Raw genomic sequence first — 16400 nt, forward strand, 5'->3', positions numbered from 1 at the left:
TTTCTCACCTACTATTGGCAGTGTTGCAAATAGCAATCAGTGTTGCTGTAATAGCAGCCGGTCTAATAATCCTATCACCAGTGGGTCCTTTTTCGTATCTTATTCAAACAGATAAGACGGCTCTGACCAGAGTGATACACAATGTAAAGAAAGACTCTCAAGGATCTGTACTCGCTGCCACCTGCTGCTACTGCTGAGAGGGGAGAGAGTGGAGAGCTTAGAGTGCAGGATGATACTGTATCTATACGATTCTGCAGCTATAAGCCTGAGCAGGAAACCATTCTGCAGCTATAGACTGGTTGGTTGCTTAGCAACAAAACCAACGCATGTGTAACTATGGGGAGCAAGACCCATATATTGTGTGATCCTGTTTGTAAAACAGATCAGGATCTGAGAGACCCTCAGATCAAGATAGAGTTTACTAGGGTGCACCCAACTCTAGGCAGGATATATGGCCGATATCTAAGTCTATTGTACTGTATGTTTAAGCTTAAACTCCATTGAATCAGTTAGGTTCGTCTCACTGTCAGATGTTTCAGGTTCTTCAGGTAAGTTGTCAGTCTGATGTATATTATCTATACAAACGTGCTGTGAAGGGATTGAGGGAAAGAACAACGCCAAGATTTGGTGAGTACCTTTTGTAAACAGGATTTTGTGCGTGTTCATACTGAACCAAGCATACGCACAAGCTGTTAACATTTAGGTTAGTTCAGTTATCGATCAATTGAAATAGCAAATGAGTCAACTGGAGCAGGTTCAACAGGGACATCATCCCTTGTGTTATTTGTCTCTTCAACACTTTCAGACATGTCAGGGAAAACAGTTAACTCTTGTCTATGATGAAACATGAATCCACAGAAAAACACAAAGCAATTCACAAATACTGACATAAACCACTATGAGATGGAATCAAATGTGAGTGACTGTGCCTATCAATAAACATCAATTGAAATAGCAAACGTTAGTGATCATGCAAATCATGTACATTTAGTGACTACATAAATGTCACTTTCCCACTTATCAACTCTGTCACCAATATCAAGGGTGGACTGTGACATGCCTGTCAAATCTGGCTTTGTTTCGTTCAGCTGTTTTGAGAGTGTTCCGGGTGACTATCCTGTAGCTTTCTTCCAGGTGACTCTTCAAGTCTTGCACATACTGTGAACGCAATTTCTTCTGGTCATTAACAAGTAGATTGAAGACTATGTCAACTGGTAGTCTAGGTTGTCTCCCGAACATTAGTTCATATGGAGTGTAGCCGGTGACTTCATTCTTCATGCAGTTGTATGCATGTACAAGTGGTTTAACGAAGTCACGCCAGTGAGTTTTGTCATGCATGCTCAGAGTACCAAGCATCTGGAGTAGCGTCCTGTTAAAATGCCCGACAGGATTTCCTCTTGGATGATATGGCGTTGCTGGAATGAATAAACAATCTCACACAGCTCTTTGATTGTTCGTGATTCAAAATCAGGACCTTGGTCCCTGTGGAGGTGCTCAGGAAAAACGTAATGCACAATGAAGTGGTCCCAGAGAAACTTTGCAACAGTGCGGGCTTTCTGTTTGGAATTCGGTATGGCCACTGCGTACTTGGTAAAATGATCTGTAGTTATCAGTATATCCTTTGTGTTACTACGATCAGGCTCCAAAGAAAGGATGTCCATGCATACTAGCTCCAAAGGCCTGCTGGTCTTAATGCTAACTAGAGGTGCAGCTGTCTTTGAGACGGTTTTACGTCACACACAGGTCTTAATGTTCTCCTCCACAGACATTGACATCTTGGGCCAATAGAACCGGGATCGTATGAGACCCATCACGCGCTCGATTCCCATATCATCATGCAGACTTTTCAATGCAACTGCTCTCAGCTCTTCTGGAAGCACTAACTGAAAAATAGTGTTGGCTCCTTCCTGCCTTCTCCTGTAAAGAACACAGTTTTTTAGCTCTAACCGGTTCCACTCACGCAGCAACAGAGGGAGTTCTGGGAGCTCGGCTCCAACAGTGGGAGGAGGTTTCGCCCGTTTCCAACTGAGTGGTGACCTCTCTGATGCTGGCGTCAGCTCTTTGTTTTACCATCAGCTCCTTTTCTGACAAGGTCAAGGTCAGTGTAGTGAAGAGTGTGTCGATCACAAACTGCTTTGACTACATCTTCGTGGACTTTGTTTTGGTATTCAGATTCTTCCAGATGGAGAGTAAACTGATTGATTCTTTCCTGCTCTTTCTGAGAGGAGAAATCGTCTGAAATCTGGCTATGACGACGTCTTGAAAGTGCATCGGCATCTCGGTTTTGCTTGCCCACACGGTACTGCAGCTTGAATGAGTCGTTGGAGAGGGCAGGCAACCACCTGTGGCTTGTGGTGTCTAGTTTGGCAGAAGTCAAGATGTACGTCAGTGGATTACTATCAGTTACAAATGTGAATTCCTTCCCATACAGATAGTCACTGTACTTTTCTGTAACTGCCCATTTAAGTGCTAGGAATTCCAGCTTGTGGGCTGGATACTTTGATTCACTAGAGGTCAATCCTCTGCTAGCAAACGCTATTGCTCTCTTCTGCCCGTCTTGTTCTTGATATAGAGCAGCACCCAAACCCAAAGTACTTGCATCTGTGTGCAGGATGTAGGGGAGCTTGGGGTTGGCAAAGCCCAGGACAGGGGCTGAGGTGAGCTTTTCAATGACTGTGTCAAATGCTTGCTCACAGATGGGTGTCCATCGGTTTCCAAATGGCTCCTTGGGTTTGTGATACTTTTCTCTTTCTTCCTGTTCCCCTTGTGTAGCGGGGGATATCCAGAGGTAAGGTTGTTTAGAGGTTTGACGATACTAGAGTAGTGCTGGATGAACCTCCAGTAATAACCAGAGAACCCAATGAATGACCGCAGCTCTTGGAGGGTTTTGGGGTATGGCCAGATTTTTAGCGTTTCAATCTTTTCAGGGTCAATTTCAACTCCATTCTCTGATCCGACATGGCCTAGATACTGCACAGAGGTCTGGAAGAACTTAAATTTTTCTGGTGATAATTTCAGCCTGTACTCCTTGAGACGTTGAAGAACTTTAAACAGCCTGCTTTTGTGTTCTTCAAGGGACTCTGAGAAAATTATTAGGACATCAATGAAAACAAGAACCTTGTTCAGGTCAATGTCACCCATACAGCGCTCCATTAGTCATCGAAACGGGCTTGGTGCATTTGTGATCCCTTGTGGCATACCATTGAACTCCAAAAAACCCTAATGTGCACACAAACACTGTCTTTTGTTTGTCCGACTCCTCCATTTCAATTTGGTTGTATCCTGATTTTAGATCAAGAACAGAGAACAACTTAGAACCAATTAGGGCAGAGAAAGTCTCCTCCAGGTTTGGAAGAGTGTATGCATCCTTGATGGTTTGCAGACTGAGTTTGTGGTAATCAATGAACCTTATATCACTGTTCTTCTTTCTCACAACCACAATTGGAGATGAGAAGGGAGACTCTGATTCACGCATAACTCCTGAATCTAGCAGCTCTTGCACATGTTTGCAGACTGCATCGATATCTTGCGCGTGAATGGGTCTTGCACTGCTTGAAGGGGGTCTCATCATGAAGCTTGATGTGGTGCTTTACTTTGATAGTGTGGCCAAAATTGAGATCGTTATGAGCAAACACCTCAGGCATTGAGTTCAGTTGATTTGTGATTTGTTCTCTCCATTCAGCAGACAGAGGAGAACCTTCAAATATGAAGCTTAAGCTGGAGGTTTCAGCTGGCTATTTCGGTTTGTCTGTAGACTCGGAGGTAGAAACAGTGTGTTTCTTTACCCACTGGATGGCATGCACCTCTGCCAACACAGTCTTTGCTGGAATGACGATGTCATGGCACGTTTCGTTTCTCAGAACAACAGGTAACTTGCAGTTTTGGTTTGTAGGAACCTGGACACCATAATCCTGGACACCATAATCCCTCCTGGCAAGGAGGACATCGGAGGCTCGATGAGGGCCCATTTCTCAGAGTGGAACCCATGGACCCTGACTGACCCCTGGAAGACAACAGTCTGATTTGCAGGAACCACCTCTGCATTCCACCCTGAAGTCTCACCAATCCTAGGTTATTGTTGACTACTTTTTCACCTTTGAGCTCAAGGATTTTTAACACTGCTCGGTAGCCATGTAATAACGGCTGGTGATTGTCGCATTTCAGCTGAGAATAATCAGAGTAGAGAATGTCAAGGGTGTTGGTGCCAATCAGCACCTGTTCTTAAGCACAGAGATTAGGTATGACCAATGCTAAGGTTTGGACTTCAATGTCAGTCCCTACAAATGATTTTGGGAAAGTTATGGTGAGCTCTACATAGCCCAGGCAAGGAACTTCCTGCCCATTAGCACCCTCTTCTTCCAGTAGACTGTTCAATGGGTTGATTGCTTGGCTTGATAGATGCTTCTCATAGAATGGCAGGGGGACCGTGCTAACTTGTGAACCTGTGTCCAAGAGACAGTTTGTTTCCTTTCCAGCAATAGTAACTTGTGCTGTGCTCTTGGTACCAACTAACCCTTTGGGAATTTTGACTGTGTGCTCATTGGCGCGGACGCGTTTGAGTGAGGCTCTTCTGGTTACAGTGGGATCCAGTTTGGTTTCCTATGCTCCTGTTTGTCCCTCAACAGGAGCTGGCCTCAATTTAACTGTTCGGTCTCTGAAGAGGAATTTTGAGCTTCCCACTGGAGCTGTCTTTCTCTAAGTTGTTTATTTTTAGCTGCAACCAATGAGGGGTTGGATTCACCTTCACAGGTTGCTGCGATGGGCCATCTTCACCGCACTGAAAGCAATACCAAGGCTGGGGCTTGCTGTTAGGCTTGTGGCTTGAACTTGGCTGCTTCACAGGCTTCCCGTTATTTTGTTTTGTGTTGGCTTCACTAGGAGCTAGTAGGTCTTGATAGTAGGTCTTCTGGGGGGGGGGGGGTTGATTTCATGTCTTGAGGTTTGTGAGCTGACTTTTAAGTTCAGCTGTTTTTGTAAATGCTCAGTTTCACTGGTATCCTCAGAGGAAGGACTAAGACATGCTTGCTGCAGGTGGGGCATTACAAAATGCTTGGAGGCACCAGAGAAAGTGGCTTAGCAGCACCAAGGTGTTGTTTCATGCAAGTTACTTTTGCTTCATGCTTATCTTCTTGAATGTGAAGGAGGAGCAACAATTCAGCAAATGAAGGTGGTTTGCTTTTCTTCTGTTCCAGCTGGAGGTCCGTTATCAGAGCGTTGTCCCAGCAACCTTGGCAGAACTGCCTCAGAAGATGACGATTGAGTTCATCAGCTGGAACACCGCCTCTTTTCATGGTCGTGCTCAGGGTAACCTGTAACCTTTGCAAGTAGCTGGACGGCTTCTCACCATTGTTTTGCAGGGTGCCCATGAATTTGGCAAATAGCTCGTCTCCATCTTCAACTGTGCCATAACCGGAGTCTAACAGCTGAAGGTAATCAGTGGCTGATGCTTGAGGACTCAAATGCTTAGTAAGGTCTGCAGCTGGTGGTATGACATATTTTTATGACGTCTTATTCTGGTCGCAAACTGGTTGAAAAAGGACGTTTATTTTATGTAATTTTACTGACCAGAGTATGACATATTTTTCTGACCACCATACGACCAGTTGGTCATAATTGTGACCACTATATTATGTGCTATATTATGTATCCTACTGGTCATAGTTAAGACCTCATCATAACCTGGTAATAACAACCTGTCTACAGCTTATTACCAATACTTGCTAGCTACCTGGCCATCCAGAATCACAACAACACCCGGGCTTCTGCCCCAATGAATCACACTCATCGTTTTCTTGAGGTTGTCAGCTAACTCATCTATAGGCCTAAGCAGGAAACTACAATGGGCAAGCGAGCGCATGACCCACTCTTCCACCACAATTTCCCTTCTACCCACTCCTTCCTCGTCCTCTCATCCATGCTGGACCAGAACCCTCCAGGGGGAAAGACTTATAGGGGCGCAACCACTACAATCAGTGACCTTTGGGTTTACTAGGCCTATGTGCACACCTGGATATAGCATTGGCCTGGATACATGGATATAGTATTGAGCTGGATATAGCATTGACACCAACACAAACTGTAAACAATAACGCCTGACTGCACTGCATTGCATTAGCCTATATAGATATAGCCAGTTAGCCACATGCTAACTCATCCTGCACATTTAATTAAACAATCTTGTGTTTGCTCAGTCAGAGAATTGTGTGTTATGTCACCCAGTGTCACCCAGTGTTTGGAAAGGCTTGGAAGTTGTGCAGATGACCACTATTATTGGTCCGTTTTAGTCCAGGTTCATAGCGGACACTAACTCGTTAAAAGTTAAGCTATGCTAGCTCAGTACTAGTAAGACATTTTACGTAGACATTTAGAGCACACTCTTATCCAGAGCTACTTACAGGAGCAATTAGGGTTGTGCCTGGCTCAATGGCACATTAACAGATATTTCACCTAGTCAGTTTGGGGATTCAAACCAGCCATCTTCCGGTCACTGGCCCAACACTCTAAGCCGCTAGGCCACTTAGTCATATTTTTCCAAAGTGACTGACAGGATAGTTAGTAGATAGTCTTCATTTTAATTTCCTGTAGTCCTTGCTAATGTTGAACCCACAACCTTAGTGATGCCAACATTACCAACTGAGATACAAGACCTAGGTGTAGCTGACTGTCCCTGTCAGTTTACCTATCACAAAACCAAATCCGTAAAAAGGTTGTTCTGTCACCATCAGTTCATGCATTCCTTTTTAAAATGTATTATAAGTAGTATAAAGCAGAACCTGACTATGGTGTTTCCAGATTAACATTTTGAACATTATGTGATGATGTTGCAACAGTGCAAATCGTTTTCTGTTGCTCGAGTGACAAAATGTCTCAGTTGCCCTTACTATTTAAAAATAAAAGCTTTAACAATTTTACAGGAAACAGTTACAGTCATCAAGTCACAAATATTATTCCACCTCTGGTTATTATGCCAAGTAAACGTTAACAACAAACCAAAAATAATAATACAATTAGGACTTTAGATTTTTAAATGTATTTTAAAGTTATTAAAAATAGATCATTCATCTAAAGTTATTTGCTTAGCTAGCTAGATAGAGGACTCTTATTTTAGCATAGGCAATTCCATTGAGTACTTTCACTATTTTGAAGTAATCAACTGAGTGGGAATTCCTATGGGTTAAGGAATTGAGGATCCTATAATTCCATCTAGGTCATTAGGATGTATCAGCCAATGAATTATACTTGTGCTGAAACATTGCATAACTGCAGGTCGCAGTAAACCCGGCAACATTGGCTTTATAGCTGTTCAAACAACACACTCTAGGTGGCAGTATGCACCTTTTCAGTTTGTTTGCCAACTCATAGAAATAGTAGAAGAAAATGGACTACTTCAAAATGGAGATGGCCTCCATGGCGCTGCCCGTGCTCAGAAAAGAGGAAGAGGAAGGCCCAACTCGGAGGAAAATCTGTCTCCCTCCAGCAGGTGGCGTTTTTCCGTTGTTTTGCCCATCAAGCAAGGTATTTTTGTATGGAGGTCAATGACAGCGTGTTGAATTTATTGACAATTAAAGGCTTATTTGCTACGTGAGGTTTATTTGATCTAATAGAAGTTGTATAATGCATAAGTTGTTACGGTGTACTGATGACACGTGACATCACGGCAACTTTGAGAAAAAAACACTATATAGGAGTTGTCTTGAGATGGCTATGCATATTCATGGGATGAAGCTAGTAGCATAGCATCTCTCTCTATTGAACACAGGCAGCTGACGTCAACACCCTCATTGAATATTTAGAAAATGATTACAATAATGAAATATATCTACCAATCCAAAGAAAGGGATCCCATCGTTAGGGCGGAGAGACATACATTGTCGGTATACCAATAATATTTTCAGTGCTCTCACAGATGCCATAATGGGATAGATACTGTACAATGATGCGATGTCTATATAAGTCTATGGTTGCCACTGGTTGATGATGTAAATTGTAGGCGCCAGTCAATTCGCATCGACCGGGATGGCGACGAATCAACCAAAGCGAGGAAGTGAGAACGATGATTGCTCTTTTCTCCCTTTGGTTCATGACATTATTAAATGGTACGTCTTTAATTTGACATGTATTTCTATAGTGTGTTTATTACCGGGGAGAGTTGATGCATATATTTGTCCTGGTTTGGTAGGACCATGTTGTGAAGCTAACGTTAGCCAGCTTGCTAGTTGCAGTTCAATAGTCTAATCTTGAGAAGCAGCAACAATTTGGTTAAATTATGTTCAAGTACTTTGTAAAAAAATAATATGCTTTAAATAACGTGTACTTCTTTGACCATCTATGTCGAAAGCATGGACAAAGATAGTCAAGATGTCCATCAAGAACTGGTCAAGTTTAAGACAAGGATTCAGGAAGCGCGCGAGCAGATCGGAGCCATGTCCGGAATTGACAGGAGCCTGTCGGAGCAGCAGCATGAACTAGAGACGCTGCGGGAGCAAGTCCGCACCAAGAATCAGTTACTGCAGAAATACAAGAGTTTGTGTATGTTTGAGGTTCCCAAAGCGTCGTGAGGGATATTTGTCATTCCTAAAGAAACGAACTGAATTCAGGAGACACTTGGAGAGGGACACACATGTACTGAAAATTATATATTTTTGTATTTAGAGGACTGAGAAAATTACCATCCATTTGAAATCGTGAGAAATGATCTTGTTTATATGGATTATTTTGGGGGATTCCATCTCTTGGCTCCGTGTTATCTCATTTGCTTTTCCAACCTAACATCTCATGCAGTATAACTTGAACTCATCCCCTGTTTGTCAAAACCACCAGAAAACATTTTATTTCACTATAACACTACCTTCAGGGATTATCTTGTTGTATTGTAAACTGTCCCATTTTTACTTTGTAAAAAATGTATTATCCATACTGAATTATAATGCCCTCGTCAAGTTTGTATATGCGGTGGATTACTATTTTAGGTATTGGTTGTGTTGGTGTGCGATTCAGATTGAGTGCTGCAGATGTTCAATGCAGTTGCCTAAAATAAACCTTTGTTTTAATTCCTTGTGACTTGTCTTTACTCTGTTTCTTGGTAAGATTGTAGCATGGGCCACCTTACGTGCGCTGTTATTTTTCATGAATTACATGTTAATAGCTTGTTGGCCTAAATGGAAACATCAATCTGCTAGCTACCATATGCTATACTCTTCTCAGAAATGATGTATTTCATAAATTAGGTACAGGCTACTTGTTTAGCTAATGGTATGAGTGTCAGTGAAAGGGCATGGGAATATGCTTTACCAATGTTACAAATGATGACAGACATGGGGATAAACGTTTCAAATGGATCATTTTATTTTCTCCGTGTTTCTTTTTTAGTGAAAAGTAAACGATGACATAAGAACAAGCATTCATATGCGTTAAGTATGCAATTAACATTCAAGTTCAGTTCTGTGTGAAAAAAGAAAATGTAAACAAATGCCACCCCATAAGTGTAGGCTACATTCTCCATTCACTAATGTCATTTTACAGCATGTAGCTATAGTAACAAGAACACTAGAGGTTCTCTCAAACCATATCACATTTGATCACCCACAGGGAAATATCTGACAATGACCATGGCCATGCCTTCTCTCGTGGTTTGGGACATACACCCATGCCTGTCACTGCATCTTGGCGTGCTTCCTTATCCCGGACTCAGCACACTGGCATGAAGCCTGGCGGGTATCATCTCCATCGCTGTATAGAACATCTCGTAACATCTCCATGTGCATTGTCAAGTGAGTCCTTAGCAGATGGTGCATCTGTCTTTCTCTTTTCCCTGGCTGCAGCCAGTAGCTTTCTCTTTGATATACATTAAGTCACTTTGCACGCTTGGTCGGCGCGCAAACGGTGCCACAATCCCGTATACCTCGCTGTCTTTGTATTTCTTATTTCTGAATGACTTTCTTCTGCTGTTTTGCAGCACTTCGCAAAACTGTAAGGAAACTTTGCGGTGAGAGTCCGGGCTCATCTCGTTGGGCAGTTTAGCCATGGTAAAAAGAGTCTGAAACATCTGGTCGACATTAGTGTTCCGTTTTGCAGAGATCTCATAGTACGCACACTGTTCATCACCAGCCACCAGCTGCTCAATCTCCTCATTCTGAACCTCCCGGTTAAACTCCCGGTCACACTTGTTCCCGCAGATAACGATCGGGACATCTACGTTCTCTTTGGTTTTGTTTTTCAGGCAGGACTTGGTCTCGTAAATTTGACGCTTCAGGCGCTGCACCTCTTGGAAGGAGTCTCTGTTATCCAGACTGAACACCAGGATGAAAACATCACCTGAAAGAGCAAGGGAAGGCACATTAATATCACAGCTCAAAAGTCAATGTACCTTCCATAATGCACAGCACAAGTTTTGCGTTACGCATAAGCATGCATTTTAATATAGCTATATTGAAATATTATTCTAATAGAAAGTGATTTGCAGAATGCAGCTTAATATTATGATTCACTTTTACATAAAGACATTTGTCTGTTTTGTTAGTTCAGAGTTAAGCTTACCAGTAAGGATAGAGAGTCTCATCATGGCGGGGAAAGGATGGTTTCCAGAGGTGTCCAGAATGTCCAACTGGTACACATCTCCCCGAATGCTGTATAATTTCCTATGAAAGTCCTCGATTGTTGGCGTGTACTGGTCCTCGACTTTTTTATTCAGAAACCGAGAGATGATGGCCGTCTTGCCAACTTTTGTGGATCCTAGAATCACCATCCTGTGGCAGTTTTTGGCCGGGATGTTAAACTCGTTCTCGGAAGGCGATATTTTTTTAATCATGATTGCGAGCTTTGCGCACCGACAAATGTCTTTGGTACGAGAGCGAGATGCTGAATGCAAGCTGTACTTGCTTTTGGGGGATCCTGACTCTTTGTAAGCGCTGCTACTCTGCTGAGTTTGAAGCGAACGCGACTTCGTATATATAGGCGATGCCCACCACACTCCTCCCCGGTGCGTCATGCAATTATGCATCCGTCTGAGGGGAGAATGCATAGATCGTATGAGAGAGAGTCTGTAGTTATGACTTTGCGCCTGTTTATACGTGAGTCTGTACAGACTCTCTATCTGAGCGGACAGAGTAAAATATATAAATAATTTTGAGAAAAAAATGGGTTTAAAAACCCTGTGTAAAGTATGCGTAAAATGCAACAGTGTACTCTTTCACTTAACACCAATTTCGCAGAAACTCTTAATGAGTTAAACTTCTGCAGATATATATTTTTACTGACAATTTATCATAGTGCAGTGTTTTATAAAAAACTGAAAATAAATAAATGCATAAAGTGTAGGCAACCTCTTTTGGTGACGGCGTAACACATAACCATGTTTACATCCACCATGCATTACAAGGATTTGCATTCAAGTAAAACACCAGAAACAGGACAAATACTCAAGAACATAGTGTTATTAATTAGGTGATTATGGTAATGTTGATCACTGTGTGTGCAAATAGTAATATAAATAAATATTACGCAACATTTGTAATTCATTTTCATGTTTCATGTCAACATGTTTCACTGCCAATAAGAAATTAACATAGACCGTCCTTCGCCCATTTTCTGTTTCACGAGACGTTCAGTTTCTTGTACCCTGCCCTGAAAACCGTCAGCTGAGCTCGCGCAGCCCAGTGAGCCTCGTATTTCGGGCACATACTTTCTGTGTGGACCGGACGAGGGCGCTAAAGTATGGACATTATAGAAGTATAGACATTTTTTATGGAAATTATAGAAGTATGGAAATTATAGAAGAAAAATACATTCTGCTAACTATTAAAAAGGTGTTGTCCCTGCAGTTGAAGAAATCTCAACATATTGTGCTTAACGTGGTAGGCCTACCAAAGTAATAAGCAAATTATGGTAGGCACAATTGAACTGACCCAGCTACCAATAATGTATTTATTTATTTAACTTTATTTTAACAGGGAGTCCCATTGAAGACAAAATATTTCACATGTATTTGATAGACTTTAATGCAGAGAAGCTACATATGAATTGCAAGTAGGCCTACTCAAATGAGATTACAATCAATCAAGTTATAGCCTGGCATAGTGAGCATCCTGAACATAAAACTAGTTATTGGTGAAATTCTCTATCTTTCTCCACACCTTAGAGTAAATCAAGGTCATTATTTTTGTCTACATTCTCAAAACAAAAGTGAAAGCACTCTTGTTCTCTCAATCATCCCCCTCTCTCTGTGTCTATTCTCTCTTTCTCTCTCTCCATTCTCTCAACCTGTAGGCTGTGTTGACTAATGGATATACACGTGTGGATTTATGCTCCAATCATACATTTATTTATACATATAAATGTATAGGAAGACCACTTCTTTTAGGACACATTCATACAAACTTAATTGAACTAAATCATTTAATCAAAGTGCTCTCCTTGTAGAAAAGTATTTGTTCAGAAAAACTAAATAATATGATTAAAGTGCTCTTCTTTCAGAATACAAAATTATATTCTGATGAGCCTAATCTAACTATGATTTAAGTGCACTTCTTTTAGGAAAGTATTTGTTCAGAGAAACATAACTAAACTTGAATACTTGACAATGAGTATCATTAGTTTATAATGTTTTCAAGGCTCAGTGAGAAGTTTATTGAGTTCACAAACTATAACAGTTGTGGGCAGGGGCGAAAATCTGATATCAACTTTGGAGGGGACAATTACATGAAATTTTCTCAAGAGTAATTCCTGAGGGGGACACCAAAAGTAGTGCTGTAACACATAGCCTACATTGTAATATGGTAAATGTATATTGAGGAACCAAAGAAATAAGGTGTTTGCCGTACTCCTAACCTGTTGGGGCTAGGGGGCAGTATTGAGAATTTTGAAAAAAATATGTGCCCATTTTTAACTGCCTCCTACACCAACTCAGAAGCTAGGATATGCATATTATTACCAGATTTGGATAGAAAACACTCTGAATTTTCTAAAACTGTTTGAATGGTGTCTGTAAGTATAACAAAACTTATATGGCAGGCAAAAACCTGAGAAAAAATAATAATTTTGTGGCTGTACTATTTTTTTTTGGTCATTGTTATTAGATACCACAGTGAGAAAGGATTCATTTCGCAACTCCTACTGCTTCCACTAGATGTCAACGATCTTTATAAAGTTGTTTGAAGCGTCTATGATGAACAGAGACCGGATGACAAGGAAGAGAAGTTGACCTCCCTGGGATGTCGTCACTTCATTATTGGCTGCACCTGCGTAATCATATGATGCGATACATTTTTCAAAGACGTTTTTCAAGACACAGGAGAGGTCGGGTTGAAACATTACTGATGTTTCACGTTAAAAATGGCTCTAAAGATTGATGCTAAACAACGTTTGACATGTTTGAACGAACGTAAATAGATTATTTTTTTTACTTTTCGCCGTGACTCCTCCCCCCCCGCGCTACTTTTTAGTAGCCTACCGAAGCGCTAACAACTTGGAGTTATTGGGACATCAATTATGAACTTTGTTGAAAGAAACCACATTTGCAGTGGACCTGGGATGCGTGGAATTGCCAATGGATGAAGAGAATCAAAGGTAAGGGAATATTGACAATAGTAATTTTGATATTACATGGTTACAAGATGGTGCTAACCTGTATAGCCTAGCCTATTGTTCTTAGCACAGCACCCGGTTTATTGCAAATTGTGATTTCCCAGTAAAGTTATTTTGAAATCTGGCATTGCAGTAGCATTTACGAAATGTTAAACTATGAATATTTGAATGACAATATTATAATTTACCAATGTTATCGAATAGTAATTTTGTGATTTGTAACGTTGTTCACCGGAAGCATTTGAGAGAAAAAAAAAATCTGATTTTCACCGCTTCGGTAAAATGCTGTTTTTGGATATAAATATGAACTTGATGGAACAAAAAATGCATGTATTGTGTAACATAATGTCTTAGGAGTGTCATCTGAGGAAGATTGTCAAAGGTTGGTGCATAATTCTAGCTGGTTATCCGCTTATGGTGACGCCTGTCTTTGAATTGACAAAACATTACACACAGCTATTTTCAATGTACTCTCCTAACATAACCTAACTTTATGCTTTCGCCGTAAAGCCTCTTTGAAATCGGACAATGTGGTTGGATTTAGGAGATGTTTATCTTTCAAATTGTGAGAAATAGTTGATTGTTTGAGAAATTGAAATTATTAGATTCTTGCAGTTTTGAATTTCCCGCCATGGTCTCTTGACAATGAATCCCTATACCGGGATAAGATCCCCAACAAACTACCGGTACCCAAAACTACACAACTAATCACAACAGCAATACCATTGCCTTTAACAAATCTTAGTTCAGTCACCAGTTTAAGTTGAGAGTGGGGGTATCCATGGCATTTTCCAATTATGTTCCTATTTTACAAGTAAAAAACATTGAGAATCTTTCATAATGTTGCCAAACAAAGACTCAACAAACTTACCTGAGACTCCCTGTCTCTGCAAGTCTGTCCCTGCATATCTGTCCCCAACTCTGCTGTCTGTGTGCCATCTGTTGCCTGCTCTGCCTAATGACATCATTGTGAAACATTTCCATTAGAATTTCATTTATTTCTTATGAACATTTTATCAACTAGTCTTTGAGATATTAGGCTACTAGGGTTCTTACTTTGCGTTTTGGTGTACTGAAAAATACTCTGTCTGTCTTTTATTTTTCTGCCATTTTTCTACCTGGCTGGCTGGCTACACACACAGTGTGTAGGTTATTTACAGTAGGAGATGGGCTTCTATCATCTTATCTTTTATCATTCTATTTGGGCTTCGATCTAAAAGGTAGCTAGCAAATGTGAAACGGATTAAAATGACAAGAGTTGACAGCTCTATGAGTTCACCATTTACACAACATATGCTGCAACCTTTTGTAATTTTAATAATTTGTTTCATATTGGCTGGCTTCCAACAATAGCTGAATTTACAAAGCTTGCGAGCACCAATTCCATTTCAATGGTGTTTGCTATAATCTTTGCTACCCGGGTTAAATAAAGGTGAAATAAAATAAATAAATAAATGTTCCCTTGCCACAATTTAGCTTTTGCAACGAGACCATTACATTTATTTAAGACAATGGTAGAAGAGAGTGTAGTTCTGTTCAGTTTGGACTTCATTTTATCGCTAACCTTATCACAGGGACTTTGAAGCACTAACTTACATCATCTGCATGCTGATCTTGGAATAAATTGACGATAGCAAAGATTCCATCTTTGACGAGGCCACATAAATGGAATAATTACTAGCTAGCTTAATAGTTAATATTTGCCCGCTAGCTCTGCATATTCAGCTAGTGTGTGTGCGCGATTGACTGGATTAACCTCACGTCAGTTACGTTTATTGAGTGCCTTTCAGACAGTGGATAACACCCCTCTGTTACCTTGCCAACTAAGGAACTGGCAGTGGATCAAACCATTGTGAGGCAAAGGGTGGGGGGTTGCAATCTTTTGAAACTTAAAAACGCGCTATTAAGTGTCTATAATCAGCACAATTGCTTTCATTGCGTATTATTAATATTATTTAAATTACATAGTTATGTTTCAGTGATATATTGGGGGGGACAAATCATATTTTTCCCAGGATGGGGGGGTCGTGTGTCCCCCGTCCCCCCCGGGATTTCCGCCCCTGGTTGTGGGTCTTATCCACGAAATTAGTCAATTGTGGGTAGTGATTTCACCAAATGTAAAAATTCTGTCAAGAAGAGCACATGTTCAATGTAATAAAAACATGTTTTCCCATATCAATAAAAAAAGGACTATAGTAAGTGCATATTTAGTGCCAAATAAAGTAAGGTTTGACCATTTCCTCTGAAATCAGGCATAAATTCCCTTGTGACGGGGAATGGAAGCTTGTTGTGTGCAAGAAGAGGCAATTGAGTCTTCACTAAGCCCCGCCCCACAATTTTGGGCAACCAATCGCAGCCCTCCAATGGATAGCAACAGTCCTCGAGTCCGACACCCAGGACAAGCTCACCTTTAAATCGCATGAAAGCAAGGGAGGGTTATAGCAAAAACGTAGTGTTTTCCGTTATGAAAGCCAGTGAGGGCTATAGCAAAAACGTAGTGTTTGCCTTAAAAAAATGTATGTTTAAATGGCTAAATAATTTAACCGTGCACCAGGATTAATTGCTACTGTGATTCCTGAAATGCAGAGCCTGTTGAGAGCACTAGTTTGCTCTAAAATTGGTTATAGCTTTGACTGCTTGCTGACTGTGAATTTAGAGCCATTCAGTGGCTAGCTACACTACAAACATAATTACCAGATTCCCGTGAAGTAATTTTAATGACAGTCCACCACAACACACCCAAGAGTTTCCTGATTAGCAAGGGGTAGTCTTTGTTTAATTTCATTGTGTATTAGACACACAGTTTGAAATCATTGTGA

At 40.9% G+C, this 16400-nt stretch overlaps 2 protein-coding genes across 2 annotated transcripts; one reads left to right on the forward strand and one right to left on the reverse strand.

Annotated features, from left to right (window-relative positions):
• The first annotated feature begins 7911 nt into the window (after window positions 1-7911).
• On the forward strand, window positions 7912-9048 carry med9 (Mediator of RNA polymerase II transcription subunit 9). Its single transcript, NM_001141593.1, is given in 2 exon segments — window positions 7912-8096; window positions 8339-9048. Coding segments are annotated over 2 exon segments (300 nt in total). The 5' UTR covers window positions 7912-8016; the 3' UTR covers window positions 8559-9048.
• Window positions 9049-9385: 337 nt separating this feature from the next.
• On the reverse strand, window positions 9386-10893 carry LOC106601905 (dexamethasone-induced Ras-related protein 1). Its single transcript, XM_014194336.3, has 2 exons — window positions 10537-10893; window positions 9386-10314 (listed from the first exon to the last, which is right to left on the reverse strand). Exons 1-2 carry the CDS (start codon window positions 10805-10807, stop codon window positions 9779-9781), a joined length of 807 nt encoding a protein of 268 aa, XP_014049811.2. The 5' UTR covers window positions 10808-10893; the 3' UTR covers window positions 9386-9778.
• Between the last annotated feature and the right edge of the window lie 5507 nt (window positions 10894-16400).

This window comes from Salmo salar, chromosome 03, assembly GCF_965601325.2.
Source record: "Salmo salar chromosome 03, fSalSal1, whole genome shotgun sequence".
NCBI lineage: Eukaryota > Metazoa > Chordata > Actinopteri > Salmoniformes > Salmonidae > Salmo > Salmo salar.

Excerpts from the sequence above, each read along its gene's own strand:
- LOC106601905 (XM_014194336.3), bottom strand. The coding sequence starts at position 10,807 with ATGATTAAAAAAATATCGCCTTCCGAGAACGAGTTTAACATCCCGGCC. Across the intron at positions 10,315-10,536 it reads GAGACTCTCTATCCTTACTG|GTGATGTTTTCATCCTGGTG; the intron begins GTAAGCTTAACT and ends TTGCTCTTTCAG.